A 23,924-nucleotide genomic window follows, 5' to 3' on the forward strand; every position below is an offset into this window, starting at 1 on the left:
TACACATCAAAGTTTCTGCACAGTGCCAAGTGCAAAACGGTGGTTAAAAATTTGGCTTTATCCTGAGCCCACTGGTCATTTAAGAGCCAGCAAATGTCCTCCATGAGCAACACAACATAGGTGGTGGTGCCAAACAATCGAAATGCTAAAAAAATTTATGATGAGCAGTTTGTGCAGAGGAACATTTCCTTTTGGCAATTCTTAACGTGATGCCTTTCCAGTGTTATGATGCAGAATTCCAAGAAAGCACATGTGCTATGCCCAGCAGTTCCAGTTGGATGCAACCGTTTGTTAACCAGAACTATTTGTTAGCCGGAAGGAGAACAAATAGGTGAACCAGATCCCTGTCATGGCTACTGCCGCTCAGAATGACAGGTCGCCACTTTTTGGTGGCCCTAACTACAATCCCAGAAAAAGCAACAACCTCAGCATTCTTTTATTTTGTGTGTAGGGGCATTTACAGTATGCACCATTGTTACTTCCGTGATTTCATTCTTTTTTCTCTCTCCTCCAGCATGGTTTGTGTCGACTGAACAATCATTCACGATGCATTCATCCTTTGTAATCGACAGACACCTTACCTAACTCCTGCGCCTTCACGAAACACTTTATCGAACAACCAAAAATGAACAGAAACTAGGGGACGACCAATGTAATCGATGCGCCAGAATGCAATAGCATGCACTTTGTGGCTCGAGCATTCCTTGTTGTTTGATGCAACCCGGCTACGGTAGTTCAATTCTCCCGCTATTCTGTTCAGCTCCATGCACGTCAGATAGCGCTTCACTGTGCCTTTTTGGCACACTGCATTTGTAAGCGAATGAAAGTTGACGAAGATTATGATATCCCAAGAGCAGCAAAGAGGCATGGATGGAAGTTGATGAAAATGACAATATACAAAGCACTGCGTGATAGGCTTCCAGATTGACATGCAAGGCAAATGGCTGCGCTAATGACCGAGCAGTCTAAACCAGCAGCAGGTGAAGCTAAGACTCATGTTTTTTCTGCGCTTTTTCTTGCGTTATGTCATGTGGCCAGGAGACGTCATCCTCAAATCAGCATTGGTGGGGCTTGTCAGATCCAGATTGCTCTTACCGAGTTCCTTAACACCACCTGTCACAGCTAGCAGGTGAAGACTTCCCACAGACAAACCTGGTCTGGTAATGTCACTGCCAGGCCGATGATGTAACTGATGACATCACTGTCTACCAGCCAATAGAGATTTTTCTGGACGACGCCTGACAGCACCGAGTTTTTGCTCCAGTGACAGTTCTATGCCATCGTGTAATTAGAAGCTTTCTAACTGATCGACCAGTTGGCTGAGTGACTGATCCACACAGCTCACCCTGAAAGGCCAGCAGTGCTCCTTGCGGAAGTTTGGCGGTGCCTCAACGTAGAAGTAAGGCAGGAAGCCATGCACGTGGCAGAGCACGCTGTGGCCGCTGTCGGTGACACCGAACATGCGCACGATGGGCACGGGTCCCCGGCTCATGCCGGGCATGCCAGCCAGCGGTTCGCCCAGGTAGTGGTCCAGGTCCAGCTGCTGGAACTCCAGGCTCTGAGACGCGGCGTCCCAGGGCGCGGACAGCTGAGGCCGCCCCCACCGAACGCTCGTGCAGACATCATCGGGCCCCGCTGCGTGTGAGCAGGGAATTCAGATATCGTTTAGATGTTTAGATGCAGGGCAGCTGGACAGTGGAAGTTGCTCAACGTATCAGCTTGGCTAATGCACCAACAAAAAGTGGGCAGGGAAGACAGAATTCTTGACAGCACAAAACGAACAAGCAAAGTGAGGCTTAGGGCTAGTTGGTATTGCATTTTGACACAGAGGCTGCATTTTGACAGAGGGTGAAAAAGGCAGGAAGCCCTTCCACTTATGCTTCTTTTGTGCCGCCTTGACTTAATTCGAGTGTTGTCACTGTGCCCGTTATTTCCCCACCTGCTCTGAAAAGTTGCTTTCATGCCCACAGTTAGAAAAACAATGCATCAGGCATGCATTTAGTAAAGACGAGCACCCCTCAGTATTTAGGATAAGTGGTGATGTACAGGCTACTTTTGTGAAGAAAAAAAAGGAAATAAAAAAAACGCTAACATGAACACAGCAAGTACAGGTATGTACCGTACAACATCATCACCGAAGCTCAGGTACTCATGCTCAGTTTTAATGCTGAGAATGGCAAAGAAAGAAGTTCAAAGCTATCTAAACCAGTTGGCAAAACTTTCGTGCCAACTGGCTTCATGAGGGAGCTAGTGTGATCCTTCCAGTTTTATAGCCTTGAATCCAGTCAGATATAGGCTGCAAATGCAAATGTGTAGGTGCATGTCTGACCACTGAAGCACACACTATAGTATAACATTACAAATATATTTGAAGGCATACATCCTTTCCAGATTTACTAAAAAGCGAGAACACAAGCAGTGAAGAAGGCAATGTTCAGCAACATCAAGAACAGTTCAGTGCTGATGGCAAGATAAAGGGGAAAAATAAAGAATGCTTCTGTGCAAATAGAGAAATGAAATGAAAGAAGTATCCTCACAGGACAAGCTGAACACCACCACTCCAAATGGCTCAGGGTTCTTTGAGCTCATCTTTCTCTACTTCTTCTTCCATTTATAACAAGATGAGAGGAGACGGATTTGTTTTAAATGTTTTAAGGGGCCTACTTTTGAAATTATCTGACGAATGGTGTAGGCTCGACTGAATACAATGTTATCCAGGTGGGCTCAAAACATGAAGAAAGAAGAAGAAGGAGTTGGAATATAATGTTACACGGATGGGATGGAATGAAGAGGAAGAAAAAGAATCACTCTGGAGGATCATTTGGTGCCTCAAAGTACTATTACGAGACGAATGTCAATGATGTGGGTGGCAGTGGGCGATGGAGTGCTCACAGTAAGCTTGCTGGCCATGACAGTCATAGAGCCACCACTCACGTATTGGTACAAGTAATATGAAAGGCCTCTGTATGTGTGCATGTGCACTATTAAAAACCATGACACCAGAAAAGTCCCTCATAGAGGAAGAAGAGTTGGCATGAAAGAAGACTGGGTTTGGATGACCATTCAGTGTGCATGATTCTGTTCTTACATCCAACAAAAAATTTTATGAGACTGGGAAACAGCACAATTAAAAGCTCTTGTTCAGCAAAATAGTGCAGCTCGTTTTGAATGCACGAAATAGCAGTTCAAATTCCCTCAGTGAAAATAAATTTTGTAAAATATTTAAGTGCAAACGAACAAAGACCACAAGAACGATGACACACAGGCACACAAGCACTTGTCTGAGTGTTGTCTTTCTAGTGATCTGTGTCTGTTAGCACTAAAACTTTTTATAAGATCAATATGCACCAACTAGCTCAAAAACAAGTTTTAAACGAGTATAGACACCTAACCTTTTGGTGCGTGTTTTCTTGTTTGTACTGATGCATAAGGCATTATTATACATGGATTACCACCTGGTGTCCTCCTACGACCACTAAATAATTTATAATTTAATATCTTTCGTCTGGTGTTTTGGTTTCAGCAGCCGAATGAGGACTGTGATGTCAAAGTGTGGTTAAAGGGTTCAGCTTAAGTTAAGGACAACGCAGCGAGCTATGCAACGAAAAATGATAGGTGTAACGTTAAGAGATCGGAAGCGGGCGGAGTGGGTGAGGGAACAAACGCAGGTTAATGACATCCTACTCGAAATCAAAAGGAAGAAATGGGCTTGGGCAGGGCATGTAATGCAAAGGCAAGATAACCGCTGGTCCGTAACGGTAACGGAGTGGATTCCAAGAGAAGGCAAGCATAGCCAGGGACGCAGAAAGTTAGGTGGGCAGATGAGATGAAGTTTGCGGGAATACGGTGGCCGCAACTGGCAAAGGACAGGGTTAATTGGAGAGACATGGGAGAGGCCTTTACTCCGCAGTGGGCATAGTCAGGCTGATGATGATGATTAACTTGTCGCAGCTGGGCTTTACAGTGAATGCTGAAAGTTGTGCTAGAGTCAACTCTAGATGTGCTGTCTTTGGACAGCATTATGGGCCGCTACCAAAGTTACATGTGCACATTTAAAATGAAAGTTGTGGACTATATAATAGAAACTCAGCTGGCAAGTGCGTTTCTTTGTTTGTTTAGAAGGTTGGTTGGTTGGTTTATGGGGTTTAACGTCCCGAAGCGACTAAGGCTATGAGAGACGCTGTAGTGGAGGGCTCCGGAAATTTCGACCACCTGGGGTTCTGTTTGTTTAGAAGGTTAGTCATACTGGATGGAATATTTATTTCAGTAGCCTTCATTTCATTGCATTTTTACCACTTGTAGCTTTTTTCTAAATACTTTAACCCGTGCAATGAACGCACCCTTATAATTTTCAGAGATTTCCGTGGAAAGAAGTGCATTAAATATGCGAGTAATATGTTTTATGAGACAGAAGAAGACAATGCTTGCGAGCTGAAGTCAGAATTAGAATAAATACACTATAATGCCCTGTATAAGTAGACTTACAATATGTCAACCCCTAAACTGATACGCTTTGTTGGCAAAAAAAGAAAAAGAAAAAGTTGCCTATCAGGCACGCAGCCAGGATTTTTTTCGAAAGTAATTTCTTGTGAGGGCAGGGGGATCCCGACCCCTCGAGACCCCCCCTTTGGATACACGCCTACTGACTACAAATATAAGTTGACGTCCCCATTCCTTGTACCCCTACCTAGTATGTATGCCTGCAGGGTGAACTCTGATATGTAATTCTTCGCGAGTCAATCCCTGCTTACCTTGCCTTCATTGACTACCCGATTTGGCGACATACCTCCTGTGGGATGGCATCATGGTGCACGCACAGTTCACAGCAACAGGTGACTAATGATGCAATCGTGAGACCAGCAGTCAAAGGCAAATATAGATCAACGGCTAAAAAACAGTGCACCTTTCACAGTTGCGAGAAGCCCGGTTGTCTATTCCAGTAAGCGGCAAGCAGAACTGCATGGTCCTGTACTTTCAGAAGCATTAATCAGACGCTTGCACTCCTACTGTTCACCTTTGAAAACGACTGCCAACATGACCGAGCCAGGTAAATGGCACGCTGTTCCAACTTTCGTTAGCATAACTGTTTTCCGTACAAATTTATGATTTTTTTTTTTTTACACATGGAGCTTCATGCACTGCGGTGGTAGAGCACACCTGCACGTTGCGTAGACTGCCTCACTGTGACTCGGTCGAAACTACCTTAAGCACTGCAAAAGGCTGGCTCTGCATATAGGTCCTAGTACCTAATACCTTGAGTTCTCCGCGTCCTAAGAATGAAAATGATACCAGAGATAAAGGTAAAAGTTTATTTATAAAGAAAGTGAAAGACTGGCCTAGGCTAAACATTTTTTTTTTGCGAGCCAGCTCAACAGCATTGTTGAGAAAATGAATTTTTGTTGCCTATTTCAACCATTAAAATGATCTGAAAGGAACCATTTGAAGTTGCCGAAGCAGTCCAGAGGAGCACGTGTATCTGTTCACAAGAGTAGATATGCGGGCTAGTTGGTGAACCATGATTCCTTAAAACAGCGCAAAAGACAAGGACACAGAAAGAAAAGACACACACAGCACTGCAAGTTGTTTGCTGCAAGTGATGTCACGTACAGTCCTGCCAAGCAGAACACGCATAAAAAATGATGTAACATGCGCAAAAAAAAAAACAACAGCAAGATAAGAGGTGCAATTTAGAAGACGGAAATGACAAATAAAATGATCAAATTCACCTAGAGCCGCCCAGAAAAGATGTCAAGCCAAGCTCAATCCTCAGCTAGAGAGACAGAAAAAGATTTCGCTAGAAGAAACAGAATCAAAGGAAATATCCAGTGTGTGGAGCAGATGATGCAGAGATGATGAAGCAGAGAGGATGGTACAGATCTATTTATTTTATTCATTTATGGATATTGCGATCTTGTACACAAGATCATAGCAGGTGGGAAACAGTGTGTTAAGATACAAAAATACAGACACATACGAATAACAGATGATGATGCAGAGAGGATAAGATTGAGGAGGATGGTTGTAAGAGAAATAAGGGTGTTGGTAAGTTAGTACTGGCAGGCAGTCATAGAATCAGAAAACTGCAGACTGGTTCATTATTGGGAGGCCAGGAGGCAGATGCATGGTACAGATGACTCAGGACCAGGGGAGCACCATACTCACCAACTGACTCCTGGGACTCAGTGTCTTCCATCGCCTGCTCCTCGCTGAGCTGTTCCATGAGGGCCAGCTCTGCTTCAAAGTCCATCGGCTCCTCATCATCGTCATTCTGCCAGCGTGGCTTCTTGGTGCCACCACCCTGCTGCGACTTCTTGGCGCCACCCTGCTGTGATGAGCTGGGCCGCCCACCAGACTGCTTGCGTTTGTAGTCCATGGCTGACCGAAGTGAAGTGCAGCCCAGCAATTAGACGACCCTGGCCTGCAAATGAGGATGGCATGGGGCCCTTACCACCACAAACTAACGTCAAAACTCAAAGTGGCAAAATTAATAGTACAACTACGCTGGACAGAGGCTGTAGATACAAGGTTTGATTCTTGCAAAGGAAATAAGAAATGCAATGCCTACACAGTAAGAGGCTAGATGTGTGGCATAACCATACATCCAGTCTATATGTTACATAGAAAAGAGCACACGTGGCATTTATCATTACACAACAAAGTGGCAGAAGCATTGTTACTGTTCAGTTTTTACCATGTCATCACCACACTAAGCTATGGTGAACTTTTGTATCTAGGCATAAATGTAAACGTTCAAACATGAAAATCTGTGTATTTTACATTTAAATGGACATTGAGAACAATCTTATCCAGTGTTCTTGGTAAAAACCGGTTGCTTAGCTCTTTGAGGCTATGCTGGTATTTGTACGGCATCGAGAGATGCAATTTATAGGTATTTGCATTTTGAAAAGTGGGACACAGCTTTCCCTGCCACTTAATTCACACTCCTGATGTCAAGACCGAAAAGGACTCCGTGATCACCATTTACAACTTAATGCCTAGCCTCAGAGATCAGTATATATATATCAGGCTTGACATCACCACAGTTTGCTCATGAAAATGGCCGGTGATGGCAATACCCGCATTTAATTTATTCACCTGGTTAATTTTTTTTCTAGCTTATTAAAATGTACAAACTTGTGAAAGTAGTGTGTTGATCATTAGAATCTGGTATACTATTGATAGATACCAATGTTGATTTGTCGTCAGGGTCTCTTTAAAAGGGCCTGCTGACACCCCCCCCCCCCTTAGGTTGAAAATTTGTTTCACTCGGGTGGCTGTCAGGCATCATCTCTGCAACGCACAGACAGAAAATTGTTTAATGTAATAGCACTAGAGTTCACGTGGGGAGTGAAAACCACCATCTGATGCCATGAAATTCACTGATTGGTTGAGGGAGGTCACGTGACCTTGTGATGTCATCACATCCTGCCCTGATGGGCCACGCAATTGGTCGAGAAAGGTCACATGATCTTGTGACATCATCACACCCTTCCCACTGTGGCATTTAAATTAATGATTAATGGAGGAAGGTCACACGACCTTGTGACGTGATAACAACCCGCCCACTAGGTTGTGAGCAGCCTCATTCTATACCAGGATGCAAATGTTGGCACCGGCACAGCATAGCCGATACCTGCTACTACAGCTAGCAGTCTGATTATGGCGGTTGATGGACTAACAATTGCAAAGAAACTGACGCAAACACACACAGAAGTTGCAACATAAGCTGTGACAAATGTAAAATCTGATGCTATCGCATTCTACTCTTAAGGTGACTTAAAGCGTCGCCATAGTTTTTTGAAAGGGCTTACGAACAGCAGAGCTACAGCTATCGCAGTCGGGCAAATCTGTTATGCTTCCCTCTTCTTCTATGCACTCTTCGAATCAGTTTCTCCTGCGTTTTTAGAGGGATGCGAGGCATACGTCAGATGTCCATGTAGTGGCTCTGCATTGCCAGGTGTTTTTTTCATGCTTTTCGCTTCCCGCCATTGCAGCATACATGAAACACGATTATCAGTATTCGAGGGCCAGAACGAACGGTGCAATTAAAGAGAGAGAAAGAGCAACCAGCAGACACTGAGACGTTGTCCGTGATTCGCCAGTGAACCAGAACAATAGACCAATAAAAGGCAGTTTGCTATGCTGTCACAGCAAAGCCTTTAGTGTCAGCATAGAGGATGAGGAGGTTGGCTTTGTGAAAAGAGAATGCAAATGGGCTTTTATTTGATTTTTCTTCACCTTCCAGGCCGCGCATGGCTCTGACAGTTTGCGGAGACGGTCATAACGACCTGATCTATGCACTGCGCTTGCTTAATTCAAATGTCCAAACCTGGTCAGGGGCCTTCCAATGTTACATGGCTTTGTAGTAAGTGTTACAAACTAAGTCTGATGCTAAGAACCAGCCAGGTGATTTCACTGCTTTAGAGACACTTGGTGCATTTCAACAGCAGGCCACTTTCCAAAGAACCTTGTACTGGACATTTGGCTGGAGACTTGGAAAGATCTTCAGGCAGTGCAGGCGCTCATCCGTTTCTTGTTCAACGTGGGTCTCAACTCACAGTTCTGATTAGGTGTACTCCTGATGTGCTTTTATATACTCACATCTCTCTATCGCCCGCATCTCCCCTTTCTTGTCCTTGTACCCTTCCTCAGTGCAGAGTAACGGGCCATATGATGATCCTTCAGGCAGAGCTTTCTGCCTTTCTTTTAAATAATTCTGCTCACAATCCGGTGGCAGGATGTGACGACACCATAAGGTCACGTGACCTATGTGGCACATCTGCCTCCTAGGTTGCTTCTTCGAGAATTTTTCATGAATTTTTCACTCACGGTCACCAATGCCGATGACACCGACGATGGAATTTCTGCGACACGAGCTCCTTAACGCTATCACATTAAAATGACAACTACAATAGCATTGCACCCTTGTGCACCATACCATACATCAATGCAAGCACTTAGCAATAGTACTGCAAGACACTACATATTTGTGTGTAACAACAAAGTGACTGGTGATTCACACGACTGGCACTGTAGCAGAAAAAAGAAGTTGAACTTAGCATCATGTAGGAGACATGATCAATGAAAGCTTTGCTTTACAATCAATGCTTCCTGAATGGACAGTGTGGATGCATTAACTGTGCTGTGCTGTTTTCATTGCCCAGCATTAGATACAAGCAACAGTGGATGCCATTGGAAAGTATGGCCTCATAAAAGCAAAAGACTTAATACAACCCTGAGCTGTCACAGTTCCCTTTCAGTCAGAAATTAAAGTTGCAATCGCAGCTAATGTACCACGTAATGAAAACGAAGACTCTAACAATCACCCATCGCTGCCTATCAAACCATAACGTGCAAACACTACGGTAACGAGGACAGCAGTTGCACTACAGCGATCAGAGAGGGCTAGGCGTTATTGCCGACTTATTGGTGTCGCGCGAGCGCCGTCTTCGACAGCCCGTCAAGGCGAGCGTCGCATGTGCAACTGACGAGATCACACTGTGCTTTGTTATGCGTGAACGACGTGACTCATGTGGGACGCCGCTGCATGTCAACTGCTGTACGGCTCGGCTAACCATCCAGGAAGAATCAGAAAATCCTAAGCTGACCTACTCAGGCACTGTAAGGGTTTTTGGCCGTTTAGGACGTGATGTAAGCAGGGAGTTTTGCCAACAAATGTTAACCTGTTCTCATTAAGCCAAGTACGCCGGCGTCACAAACCAAAGCAACGCAGTCCTTCGCAAGCGAGAATATCAATTATTTAAAACTGTTTTTGAGCGAACATACTTTTTCGATTTCCTGTTCGGTTATTTTCCGTGCCAAAATGCAGAGGGCTACAACTGTCCGACTGTTTGACGTTGGTGATGCAAGCGATTTTGCTGTGTACCGTGTAACCGGGAGAAAACAACTTCACAAATAAAGCAATCTACGAGTAGAAATCGAAGGATACAGGTTTTGATGCCTACAAGTGCATCGTGTGCCAGGGAAAAGTGAATACGTGTACCTTTAAAGTGCAGCAGCGTTGAGAAAAAATGCACAAAAGCTACGGCTGGCCCGTCGTTGCAGAGTGAAACTCGGTCACAAGGTTCGTGCACGACTCTAGATACTCCGCTTTACTTTCGCAGTATGTACAGCGAAAACATCACTGTTTTACGAGTTAAAAAACACTTTACAGTGGCGCAACACACGCCATACATAGCGCGCAATATTTTGCTCATTTTGCGCGCGAAGTTGCGCAGTGTTGCTTACAGAATTCACTTTTGCAATTGTTCAGCGCCTCACGGCATGCTCTGGCATGTTCACGGCGGCCTTGTAAACAAAACTACTTTAGAAGCGCACCGTTTTAGTAGCCATTAGTTGTCCTAAGAAGTAGTTTTAGCAAATGCACTTTGGTACGAAAGCAGGATGCTTTTTCGATTACTTTTAACAAAACATATACCGCTTGCCTATTTTTTTTCCCTTCATGTTCTCTTGGCGGTAAATATGAATTCATGACTCAACACACATATTAGACATTCATTCATTCAAAGACTTGACGTGTTGTTGCACACCCTTAATGGCCACTTTGTGACAATCATTGTATATATTAGAGTTGATGAACTTACCAGTAACAGCAGTACGTGTGCGCGACTTTTGGCTACAATTTCATCAAAGCTACTGTTCCGGGATTGCATGCGTTTGTCATCATAACATTGAACTATTCAAAGAGCAGCCATTTGCTGATACAGTTTCTTGGGTTTCTTAAGACCCCACCGGGGAGGAGGTTATATAAAATTTCTGCAGTGGCGGTTCCCCATAGACGCCAACGCGAGCGGGTGAAGCCGGCGGCGGCCTTGTTGCGAGGGTCAAAGCTGGTGGCGCTGGCTAGCGCATTGCGCGGTTTTGACGGGCGCTTGAGCGAGTCTGCGTTTGAAAAGATCATAATTAACCTTCTGTAGGAGCCCAAATTTCATGCCTCGTGTGCCTTATACAGTGATGAGACCGGTTGCAACCGACGGTGGGCTGGCGTGTTCTGCTGATTTTGTTAACACTTCCAGGGCTAGGAAACGTTTTCCTGCGGTATCGAAGGGAGCTCGGGTACAGTTAACGAAGCACTAAATTTGATTAATATACCTGTCGATGCGCGCTATTTTGTGATGCCTATATGTTTTAAAAACTGAATATCGCTGCATTTTCCGCTGAAAATGCTTGCTGCCTGCGTTATCAACGATGGTGCAGCATATTCGTGCTGGTTATTCTCTACTTTGCACAACAGTGACATAAAAAGAATGCAGCTCGCCTAACTGCAGTGTTCCCAGACGGTCGCAAATAAGTTGCGTTATTTAACTTGGCACTGTAACTTATAAGAGCATTTATTTATTTATTTATTTATTTCGAATACCCTCAGGGCCCGGGTCGGGCGTTACAGAGGGGAGTGGAATACACAACATAATTAAGATAAAAGCACAGGCATATATATTGCCGCACTTAGTTTAGCCATCACTCTACCGGCGCCCCCGTGCGGTCTGTCTTCGACCTTTGTCGCGCGCCGGACTTCGTCCTCTTCTGCTCGATGCTAGTGCCTGCCGGCTGCGCTCTGCCCAGTGTGCTCGCCAGGTACTGTTCTGCCAGGGATAGAACGCCCTACCGGCGTCCGTGACATTTTTGGTGCAGCTGCTGGGTACGATCTATGTACGAAGAGGTCCCAGGAACCTCCAGCGCACAGCCACACCCCCTGGACACTACACCTGTCCACAAGTCAAGCCGCCGCCTGAAAGGCTTAGCACCCGAGTACAATCCCCTCACCGCGCCATCCCGCAAGATGACCTCTACGGTGGCCAGCCAGACCTTCCAGCAAACTGTGAGTTCGCCACCGCTCCTTCATTCGCCTCGTACGCCCGCGTCGTTTCATGGCGACAAGTTTGAAGACGTGGAGGACTGGTTGGACGGGTATGACAGGGTCTCTGAATTTAATCTGTGGGACGAGGACCGCAAGCTTCGGAACGTCTACTTTGCCCTCCAGGACGCCGCCAAGACGTGGTTCGAAAACCACGAGTCCGCCATCCACACCTGGCAAGACTTCCGGCGCCAGTTGCTGGATACGTTCAGTAGCAACGAACGGAGGGAGCGTGCTGAATTGGCCCTGCAATCGACAGCGCAGCAGCCAAACGAGAGCGTGGCGATGTTCGTGGAGGATATGACCCGGCTTTTCAACCGCGCTGATCCTTCGATGTCTGAAGCCAAGAAGGTGCGCCATTTGATGCGGGGCGTGAAGGAGCAATTGTTCGCTGGGCTCGTGCGCGATCCTCCGGCTACAGTCGCCGATTTTGCGAAGGAAGCGGCAGGCATGGAGCGCGCCCTGCAACAGCGGTTTGCGCACTACGGCCGTCCGTCAAACATCACTGCTGTGGAGTGCCACATGCTGAGGCCCGGGGATGAGAACACCTCCCTCCGAGAGCTCATCAGGAGCATCGTTCGCGAAGAGCTGCAGAAGCTTCGCTCTGTGGAGCAGCCTCCTAGTGTTACCGCCATCTCGGAGGCTGTCCGTGACGAGATACGCCGCACGGTGCAGCCCACTCCACCTCCGCAACCGCCAGCGCCCTATGTGATGACATACAGCGAGGCATTGCGAAGTCCTGCGCCACCACCGCCGGCGTTCTACTCTCCTGCCCCTACCGCGCCGTCCTACCGATTCCCGCATACGACAGCGCTGCCAGACGACCGCCCACCCGTCTCGAAGGCAAACATGTGGCGAACGCCGAACAACAGGCCCCTGTGCTTCCACTGCGGCGAAGCAGGCCACATCCGTCGTCACTGCCCGTACCGCCGGATTGGCCTGCGCGGCTTTTCGCCCGACGCACCCCTGCCACGCTATGGTGAACGACCACGCGAGATCGATCAGTACCTAGCGGCCAACGTCCCACCTGCACCCACTGCCCAACGTCAGTCCAGGTCACCGTCGCCTCGACGGTTTTCTTCACCAGCCCGCCAGTCCTACGTCCGGCAGTCCTCCAGCCCGCGCCAGGAAAACTGAGGACGGCGACCCCCGGAGGTAGGGCCGCCGTCACCGGACATAATGACGAACATCCTCCGCTCACCGACGTTAGCATGCGACCCGACCTCCGACCCCACGCCACGACGACCTTTCGACGCCCAGAGACGCCTTCGCTTGACGCCTCAATTGGACGATCTGAACGACCCTTAAGTCCGACGACTTTTCGACGAGCGGAGACGCCTCCGCTTGACGCCCCAACCCGACCGCGAGAACGATCCCCTAGTCCGACCTCCCTCACACAGCGTTTTTCTGAAGGTGACCAAGCTTCGGCTGAAATCCCGGTCATCGTTGATGGCCGCCGCGTGACTGCTCTCGTAGATACCGGCGCCGATTTCTCCGTCATGAGTCGTGGTCTGGCGCTTGTCCTGAGGAAAGTACTGACACCTTGGCCTGGAACGCACATCCGGACAGCTGGAGGCCATCTGGTGACACCGCTTGGCGTCTGCACCGCTAGAATGGAGATTCGTGGTGTCACCTTCACTGCCTGCTTCGCTGTGTTGGCTCATTGCTCGAAGGACCTCATCCTCGGATTAGATTTTCTTCGGGAACACGGTGCGATAATCAACCTCCGCGAACTTGTCGTGACGTTCTCACCTCAGTGTGCCACAGCCGACAGCAGCGAGCCCGACAGGCCTGTTTTTCGCGTGTGTGATGACAATGTCACGCTACCACCACGCTCCAGTTTGTTTATTACGGTGGAGTGCTCCAACCCACGCACGCCTCACGGGGTTGCGGAAGGTAACCTGTCGTTACTGCTGAGTCAACAAGTCTGCGTTGCGCGGGGTGTTACTTCCCTCCGCGGACTGCGAACGCAGCTTTTTGTTACGAACTTTAGCGCCGAATACCGCCACTTGCCGCAAGCAACCGCCATAGCCTATTTCGATGAAATTAGTGACTCAGTCTCCCACTGCGCCTTGTCCCTCAACGATACCCATGCATCGACGTCTGACGCCCCCGTTATGACTGACTTGAACCCCGACCTAACCGCCGATCAGAAACACCGCCTCCACATGATCCTCGACTCTTTTCGTGACTGCTTTGCGACCACTTCTAAAGTTCGGCAAACATTGGTCGCTAAACACCGCATTGTAGTGGATGAAGGCGAGAGGCCTATACAACACCACCCCTATCGAGTGTCTGCGAAAGAACGGGAGGTGATTCGGAGGCAGGTTGAGGAAATGCTCCGCGACGAGGTTATCCAGCCGTCAACAAGCCCGTGGGCTTCGCCCGTTGTGCTGGTCGCCAAGAAGGATGGCACTCTCCGATTCTGCGTCGACTATCGTCGCCTCAACAAGATTACTAAAAAGGACGTTTATCCGTTGCCCCGAATTGATGACTCGTTCGATCGCCTGCGTCATGCCCGATACTTTTCCTCTCTTGATCTACGCAGTGGGTACTGGCAGATCGAAGTCGATGAACGTGACCGTGAAAAGACCGCGTTCATAACCCCCGACGGCTTGTACGAGTTCAAGGTGCTCCCCTTTGGCCTGTGTACCGCTCCTGCCACCTTTCAAAGAATGATGGACACTGTCCTGGTTGGCCTCAAATGGCAGTCGTGTCTCGTCTATCTTGATGATGTGGTTATTTTCGCTGGCTGCGACCTACGAAGAACATCTCAAACGCTTGAGTGCAGTATTGACGGCCATCGGATCAGCCGGTCTATCTCTAAAACCCGAAAAATGCCACTTCGCGTACCAACGGCTGAAGTTTTTGGGCCATGTTGTGACACCTGAGGGTGTCAGCCCCGACCCCGACAAGACGGCCGCTGTAGCTGCGTGCCCGACTCCCACTGATAAGCGAGCTGTGCGCCGGTTTCTTGGCCTCTGCGCATATTACAGACGCTTCGTGCAAGACTTCTCCAGGCTGCAGCTGAGCCTCTCACACGGCTGACAAAAGACGATCAGCCTTTCGTCTGGGCACAGGAACAGCAGGACGCCTTCGAAAAGCTCCGCAAACGCCTACAAACAACGCCCATTCTTGCCCATTTCGACGAGGAGGCGGATACAGAACTTCACACCGATGCCAGCAACATTGGCCTCGGTGCTGTCCTCGTCCAGTGGCAAGATGGTGTTGAGCGTGTGATTGCTTACGGCAGCCGCACGCTGTCTCGGTTCGAGGCCAATTACTCAACCACTGAAAAGGAGTGCCTAGCTGTTGTGTGGGCGATAACGAAGTTCCGGCCCTACTTGTATGGTCGCCCGTTTCGGGTCGTGAGTGACCACCACTCACTGTGTTGGCTCGCGAATCTTAAAGACCCCTCGGGCCGGCTAGCTCGTTGGAGCCTTCGCTTGCAAGAATTTGATGTAACAGTTGTCTACAAGTCGGGCAACAAACACAGCGATGCAGACTGCTTGTCCCGTGCTCCTATCCCGTCCAGCTCTGATGACCTCGAAGATGACCCTCTCTTTATTGGTGCTCTGACCACGTCCGCCCTCGCTCAACAACAGAGGGACGACACGGAATTGCGGCCACTCATCGATTATCTTGAGGGTACCGCCTCGTTACCGCCTCGTCTATTCGTGCGTGGCTTGTCGTCGTTTTGCTTGCGAGATGGCGTCCTCTACAAACGAAATTACGGCCCGACGGACTCTGCAGGGTTACCTGCTCGTGGTTCCAACGGCGCTCCGCACTGACGTTTTGCAGGCATGCCACGACGAGCTTCCTTCCGGCCACCTCGGATTTTCTCGAACGATGGCACGAGTTCGTCACCGTTATTACTGGCCCAGGCTTTCTGCGGCTGTCGAGCGTTATGTACGCACTTGCCGCGAGTGTCAACGTCGGAAGAAACCACCTTTCAAACCGGCTGGCTTGCTCCAACCCATTGCTCCGTCGAGAATTCCTTTCCACCAAGTCGGCATGGACTTACTGGGCCCATTTCCCACGTCATCATTGGGTAACCGGTATATTGTGGTTGCCACCGACTACCTCACCCGGTATTGTGAGACGAAAGCCCTTCCGCCGCGGCACTGCTGCTGAAATTGCTGACTTTTTCATCATCAGCATAGTCCTCCGCCATGGCGCCCCTTATGTTGTTTTAACTGACCGAGGCACAGCGTTCACGTCCACGCTTACTCAGGAAGTTATGCGGCTCAGTGGCACAAGTCATCGTAAGAGCACATCTTACCGTCCTCAAACCAACGGACTAACCGAGCGCCTCATCGCTGATATGATTTCTATGTACGTCGACGATGACCATAAGAACTGGGACGAAATCCTTCCGTACGTCACGTTTGCCTACAATACTGCCCTTCAAGAGACGACGGGGTTCACGCCATTTCGTTTGGTACACGGTCGTGAAGTCGTGACTATGTTGGACACGATGTTGTTGCCCGATATTGCACGCCCATCCGTTGCCGACGCTGATGCATTCGTTCGCCATGCACAGGCTGCCCGCCGGCTGGCTCGGCAACGAACCTGCGTGCGGCAAGAAGTCGATGCTCACCGCTATAACCTCCGTCACCGCGAAGTCATTTTTCAGCCTGGCGATCAAGTGTGGGTTTGGAGCCCCATCCGTCTGCGCGGTCGCTCCGAGAAGCTTTTGCGCCGTTACTTCGGCCCCTACGAGGTCCTCCGCAAACTCAGCGACGTTACGTATGAAGTGCGCCCGCAAGGGAGTGTTCGTTCTTCCAGACGCCCGCCGACATCCGAAACTGTGCACGTCGCAAGACTCAAGCCATACGATGCCCGCTAGGACAACTCTCACCACGATCGGTGCCTGGGATTCTGTTAACACCCACACGTGGCTCCCCCTCACTTTCAGGCATCGAGTCGATGCCTTTTCAGAGGGGAGGGGCAATGCCGCACTTAGTTTAGATGGATGGATGGATGGATAGGAGCGCCCCCTTTGAAACGGGGTGGTGGCAATTGCCACCATGCTCAGCTTTTCTTTATTTATTATTTTTTTTGTTTACTGTGTTGGCAATTCTCATTAAGATTCTCCATCAACTTTTCCTACGGTTTCCTACTATTCTAACCTTATGCCACATCTCTGCTTTTCAGCCACCAATCCTCCAATCGCTTTTTGCTGACTTCCACTGCAGATTTATTTACATGACCATTGTTATCTTTAAACCCTAGGGCCTCAGAAAGAGTGACTGTGCCTGCATCGACATCCGGATGGATACCATCACATTTGATTATGAGGTGTTCAATTGTTTCCACAGATCTACCACACACTGCACATGTGTCATCTTCTTCGTTAAATTTCTTTTTGTAGTTGCGCGTTCTAAGACAACCTGATCTAGCTTCAAAAAGTAGGGCACTGCCTCTTGAGTTATCATAGAAAAATTCTTTCCTGATCTGCCTTTTCCAGAATCGATATAGTTCTACACTATGTTTCTTTTCCATTGAATTCATCCAATTTTTAACTTCCGCGTTTTTAACCTGTCGTTTAATGCTCTTTCTTTCTCCGTCCTCATGACCGGCATACTTACTGGTTAGTTTTCTAGTTCTTTTCCGCCACTGTGAGTCAACGTTCTTTCTGTATAAATATTTAAATACCTTAGCTGCCCATCTGTTATCGTCCAATTTCCTCAGGCGTTCTTCATATAGTATTTTACTCTTAGCTTCCCGTGCCTCGAACGATGCCCAGCCCATATCCCCTTGTACTGCCTCGTTTGTGGTTTTGCCGTGGGCACCTAGTGCTAATCTTCCAACAGCTCTCTGATTTACGTCTAATCTCGACTGAACTTCTGCCTTTAAGCACAGAACCGCATTGCCGAAAGTAAGTCCCGGCACCATTATTCCTTTCCAAATACCTCTTAGTACTTCATATTTGTTGTACCCCCATAATGCCCTATGTTTCATTATCCCGGCGTCTCTTCGTCCTTTTGCCCTAAGAGCCTGTTCATGCTTTTCCGTGTATATCTGCCCTTCGTTTAGCCATATACCGAGGTATTTGTATTCGGCCACTTTGGGTATTTCGTGGCCTTGTATTGTAAGCACCTGATCAGTTGTATCGTTAAAAATCATCACACCTGATTTAGTTGCGCTAAAACTGAATCCTAGAGCGTCTCCTTCGTCTCCACAGCAATTAACCAAAGTTTGTAAATCTTCCTGGCTATCTGCTAACAGTACAATATCGTCCGCATACATTAAACCCGGGAGTCGCTGCTCAACTACATTTCCGCCTAATCTGTACGATAGATTATAACCCAGATTACTTTCTTCTAGCCTTCTTTCCATATTTATCACGTAAAGCATGAACAGCAGCGGTGATAGAGGGCAACCTTGCCTTAATCCTTTGTGCACCCCTACAGTTGTGGTACTTTTTTTCCCTTCCCATGTAATTTCAACTTCATTATCTCGGTAGATTTCCTGTAGAAAATCAATTACCTCATCACCAATACCTAAATCTTTCAATATGCTCCACAGGAGTTCCCTGTTCACGTTATCGTATGCACCGCTTATGTCTAGAAAGGCTATAAACAGAGGTCTATTTTCCGCCTTAGCTATTTCTATGCATTGGGTAAGCACGAACAGGCTATCATCTAACCGCCTACCCCTTCTGAACCCATTCTGAAGTTCTCCGAGTATCCTATTCCCTTCTACCCATGACTGCATTTTTAATTTCACCGCCTGCATTGCCAGCCTGTACATAACAGATGTTATCGTAATCGGACGGAAGGATTTTATGTTCATCTTATCTCCTTTCCCTTTATAAATCAAATTCATTTTACTCTGTCTCCAGCTGTGCGGAATTTGCTGATTTGTTATGACTGCCTCCAATGCTTTTATCAGCGCGGCCTTGCTTCTTGGGCCAAGTTCATTAATCAGCTTAATTGGAATTTCGTCTATCCCTGCGGATGTGGTTTTAGGAATATTCGCTTCCGCCTTTTCCCAGTTAAGACTAGTCAGTTCTAAGCTGTTCTCTTTTGTGCTGTCCTGTGTTGCCGCCTCACTTGGGGAGATTACCCCATTGGCGTCGCTAAAAGACGCAGCTATAAATGACGTAATGTAGTCCACAGCATCGTCTCCCTCCAAACATTTTCCCTCAGCATCTATAATCTGTTCCTGCTTTCTTTTATTTGTTTTTCCCAACCAGCTTATATGGTTCCAGAATTTTCTTGGCCCCCCTTTATTTGCCTCGCGAACTTCAGCCAGCCATTTATCAGAGGACTGCTTTATTTTAGCCTGGACTAGGACCTGAACTTGCTGTTTCTTTTGTCGATAAGATTCCCATTTTTTTCCTATTTCCTCTACAGATAACTGCGCCCTCTTTGCTTCTCTGTGTTCCCTTGAAGCCACCCGTCGTTGTTCGATGGCCTCCTTAATTTCCATATTCCACCAGCTTCGTGGCTTCCTCTTTCCTCTCCAGCGGTTAACTCCTTTCACTTGTTTCATTTTTGTAGCGATGAGCAGTTCCAACTGATTATAATCCCAATTTTCCATGTGGCGTTTCTCAATTATTTCTTCTATATCGGCTGATATAAGCGCTATTTGTTCATCATTTAATTTTGCGTTGTCTTTTGGACTTCGTTGCATTTCTCTTTTGACTAGGGCTCCCAACTGTAGACTAATACGTTTATGATCACTTCCTAGGCTGTCCTGCCTCTTCGTCTATTTCCATTATTGCGAGCTTGCTATAGATGCCCTGCGACATTAGACAGTAGTCAATGGTTGTTTGCCTGTTACGGGATTCCCACGTGATTTGTCCCTCACATTTAGTTTCTCTATTGACAATAACTAAGTTGTGCCGCTCACACAAGTCTAGCATTAACTTCCCGTTACAATCTGTGTATCCATCCAGATCCTCGATGTGGCCGTTCATGTCTCCAAGCAAAATAATATCGACACCGTCTCCAATCTGCTTTATATCGTCATTGAGGCACTTAACTAGATCCTTGTTTTCTTGCCTGCATTTGTCCCCGGTCCCTAAATAAACTACCCCTAGCCATGTCCTTTTGCCAGCAATTGTACCTGATACCCAGACATGTTCTTTGCAAGTTGATTTTATTCTTTGCCAATTTGTTCCTTGATGTATCAGCATACCTACTCCTCCTCCCTTCTTCTCCGTTGTTGTTCTGTTGCACCCTTCCCAGACATAGCCATCGATGAAAGGTGGATCTTCTAGATCCCTCAGATGTGTCTCGCATAGAGCGTACACACCTACTGCTTCGTCCTTTAACTGCTGTTCTATTTCTAGCCATTTCGCTCTTTTTCTACCCCCTTGCATGTTTATGTAACTGATCCTGGCGTTAAATTTCTTTTTCGTAGTTTTCTTTCTGGGCCTCCTAGTGGCCATTTTGTTGGGATCAGCCGCCATTGTTACATTTACATCGCTTCTACCTACACCTACGCCCTGAGCCACCGTGGACCCCCTAAAAAAGCTACCGCTCGGCCTCCCAGGCGCCTGCCTATCTCTTCTCCTACCCTTCCACTGAAATGGATGCCATCTCGTCCAAAGTCTCTGCCCGAACCTGCCCTGTGCACTTCCTTGTTTATTTCTACCACCTCAAAGCCTTTCTCGAGGCCTAACTGCCTTATCTCGCGATTAAGATTCACAACGTCTTTAGCAACCTCTGCATTCCTTCCTTGTACCTCAGGCACTGTACACACCACGATCTGCGCTTGCTGTGCTATCGCCCTTATACCGTCAACTCCCTCAGCTAATGTTTTCCCTACTTGTGCGGCGTTACCATTCAGGACATCATTTAGCCCCGCCGCTACCACTACCAAGTTACGCCTTGCAGCCTTCTCGGAAAGTTCACTTTTAGTCGCTGTCAGGACATCGTCCATTGTCTTTCCTGGAAACACCCCGACTGCTACCCGCCTATCACCCTTCACCCGGTCCAGAATAGCTCTTTTGCAGCGCCCCATGTTTGAGTCACCAGCGATAAGCACTAGGGTACTCTGCCACTCCCTCCTAACTTCCGGATCTCGCTGCCTCTTATCAGCGACTGTGCCCTCATTTCCTGGAAGTAGCCCGGACCCCTTCTCAGTACCGCCTCTCGAATTCCCAGCTGCCACCTGTGCATAGCTGTTCCTGCCTGAACATGTCTGACCTACTGACCCCTCGCTGTCCATGCCAGTGCAAGCCCCATCCACGTGGCTGGCGCTGGAATGCCCGCCATTGTGACTTCCAATGGCGGTGTCAGCCGTTTTTGACTCGATCTGAGATAGCTGTACTTGAAGCTTACGCTTCTCTGCCCTCTCTATCTGTAACTCTGTTTCTAGAGCATCCATCCTTAGCACTAGTTCGCTGTTCGCCTGTTCAGCCCTGTCCAGGCGTGCACCTAATACGCAGAATTTGCACATAAAATCTGCGCCTTCGGCCTCCTCCACTGAATCGAACCGCGTTTCTTTTAAATTCACCGATTCCTCACACTCCATACATCTAACCTTCAGTAACTTAACCATCGTAGCAACACTCGATTATTGCTTGCACCAAATGCCCAGATACCTACACGCTCAAGACGAAAACACTTGAAAACACGTGCAAAATCAAATAAAAGTCTGGCTACCGCAAATGCCGATCAATCACTTGGAAAAAAAATAGCTATCTCTCTAAAAGCTAACGCACAAAAAAAAACACTGAGACAACTGTCGGCCAAATAGTCCCGGCCGAGATTAGGTCACTGACCTAAATTCTATTCCTTAACCTGCACTTCCCCTAACAGCCTAAAAAACTAAACGCGCTTTTAAAACTATTAAAGGAAAGTACTCATCTATTTTACGCAGACGCTCTCGCAGTCTGTCCGGTCCCGGTCTCCACGCGTGATCCGAAGAGCACCAAAAACGCACGTCCGCACAGCACGGCTGTCAAATGTCAACCGGCTGTCTGCTGTCAGCCATCACTCTACCGGCGCCCCCGTGCGGTCTGTCTTCGACCTTTGTCGCGCGCCGGACTTCGTCCTCTTCTGCTCGGTGCTAGTGCCTGCCGGCTGTGCTCTGCCCAGTGTGCTCGCCAGGTACTGTTCTGCCAGGGATAGAACGGCCTACCGGCATCCGTGACAATATATATATATATATATATATATATATATATATATATATATATATATATATATATATATATATATATATATATATATAGAGGGGTGTCAAAACAGTGCAAAAATAGTAAGGAACACCAGAAGGTAACAATAAACATCCAAGAATTCAATACAAGTACTACAAGTAAGGAACACCAAAATATAACTGCCGCCGCGGTGGCTCAGTGGATATGGTGCTCGGCTGCTGGCCCGAAAGACGCGGGTTCGATCCCGGTCGCGGCGGCTGAATTTCTTTGGAGGAGAAATTCGAGGCCCGTGTACTGTGCGATGTCAGTGCACGTTAAAGAACCCCAGGTGGTCGAAATTTCCGGAGCCCTCCACTACGGCGTCTCTCATAGCCTTAGTCGCTTTGGGACGTTAAACCCCATAAACCAACCAACCAAAATATAACTGTAGAACACAATACAAGTAGTAACACAGGGGTAAAAATAAACAGTGCGTTACGATTAATCAGGAACACCAAAATGAGCTTTTAAGACATTTTTGAACAATGTAACATCGGTAATAGACACAAGATCTTCGGGAAGGTGGTTCCACTCTGTTATTGAGCACGGGAGAAATGAATTATGAAAGGTATTTGTGTGGCATGTGAAAGATCCAATTTTATGACGATGGTCCACGCGATGTGACACATAAGAGGGCCGGTGGAGTAAAAGATCCGTGAAGTGTGACGTGGTAGTATATTTTATGGAGCAAACAAAGTCGCTGTATCTGACGTCTCAAGGAGAGTGGAGGTAAGTGTAACGTGTTTTTCATGTTAGTTGTGCTGGCAGTACGATGATAATTACGGAGAATGTAGCGAGCAGACCGATTCTGAAGAGCTTCGATGGTTGTTACCAGATGATCAAGGCCGGGATCCCATACAGAAGCAGCATACTCAAGCTTTGGACGGATAAGTGTTTTATAAAATTGTAATTTAAGAGATGAAGAAATGTTCGCAAAATTACGTTTCAGATAGCCTAGAGATCTGTTAGCGTTGCTAGTTATATAGTTGATGTGCTGTTCCCATGATAATTTGGATGAAAATAAGACGCCCAAGTATTTGTAAGATGTTACCTGTTCAAGCGGGGAATCCTGAAGAATATAAGAAGAAACATTAGAGTTAGTTCGAGATACATGCATTAAGTTACACTTGTTAGAGTTAAGAGTCATTAACCAATCCTGACACCATGCAGTTACTGCGTTAAGGTCTGATTGCAGAATCTTTTCGTCATTAGGATTGGTTATTTCGCGATAAATTACACAGTCATCTGCGAAAAGGCCAGCGCGAGATTGAATTTTGGTGGGCAAGTCATTTATGTAAATTAGAAAGAGCAAGGGAGCAAGAACGGAGCCTTGTGGCACGCCGGAATCAACGGGAACATAATTGGAGTCGATTTCGTTAATCGTTACGTATTGGGAGCGATTAGTAAGAAAACTTCTCAACCATGCAAAAACGTTGGGCCGCCGCGGTGGCTCAGTGGCTATGGTGCTCGGCTGCTGACCCAAAAGACGCGGGTTCGATCCCGGCCGCGGCGGCTGGAATTTCTTTGGAGGAGAAATTCTAGAGGCCCGTGTACTGTGCGATGTCAGTGCACGTTAAAGAACCCCAGGTGGTCGAAATTTCCGGAGCCCTTCACTACGGCGTCTCTCATAGCCTTAGTCGTTTTGGGACGTTAAACCCCACGAAACCAAACCAAACCAAAAACGTTGGGATCCAGGTTAAGTTGGTGTAATTTAAAGAGCAGTAGAGTGTGTGATACCTTGTCAAAAGCCTTAGAAAAGTCTAAAAATATGCAGTTGACAACACCGCCGTGGTCGAGGACGCTGTGGAGAAAGTGAGTGAAAGATGCCAGCTGCGTTTCACATGAATAATATTTTCTGAAGCCATGTTGGGAGCTATGAAAAAAAGATTGAGA

General features: G+C 47.5%; 1 protein-coding gene across 1 annotated transcript in view; it reads right to left on the reverse strand.

The window, feature by feature from the left end:
* PolD1 (DNA polymerase delta 1, catalytic subunit) overlaps nt 1-10,217 on the reverse strand; it is a 45,461-nt gene extending 35,244 nt beyond the window's left edge. The window contains exons 1-3 of the mRNA XM_089560937.1: nt 10,004-10,217; nt 6,163-6,418; nt 1,346-1,635 (exon numbers count right to left, since the gene is read on the reverse strand). Coding sequence (XP_089417063.1) covers nt 1,346-1,635; nt 6,163-6,373 — 501 coding nt within the window. The 5' untranslated portion in view covers nt 6,374-6,418; nt 10,004-10,217. The remainder of the gene's footprint in view (nt 1-1,345; nt 1,636-6,162; nt 6,419-10,003) is intronic.
* Nucleotides 10,218-23,924: the final 13,707 nt, after the last annotated feature.

The sequence above is a fragment of the Amblyomma mixtum genome, chromosome 1 (genome assembly GCF_055824585.1).
Source record: "Amblyomma mixtum isolate Tamu chromosome 1, ASM5582458v1, whole genome shotgun sequence".
In the NCBI taxonomy this organism is placed as follows: domain Eukaryota; kingdom Metazoa; phylum Arthropoda; class Arachnida; order Ixodida; family Ixodidae; genus Amblyomma; species Amblyomma mixtum.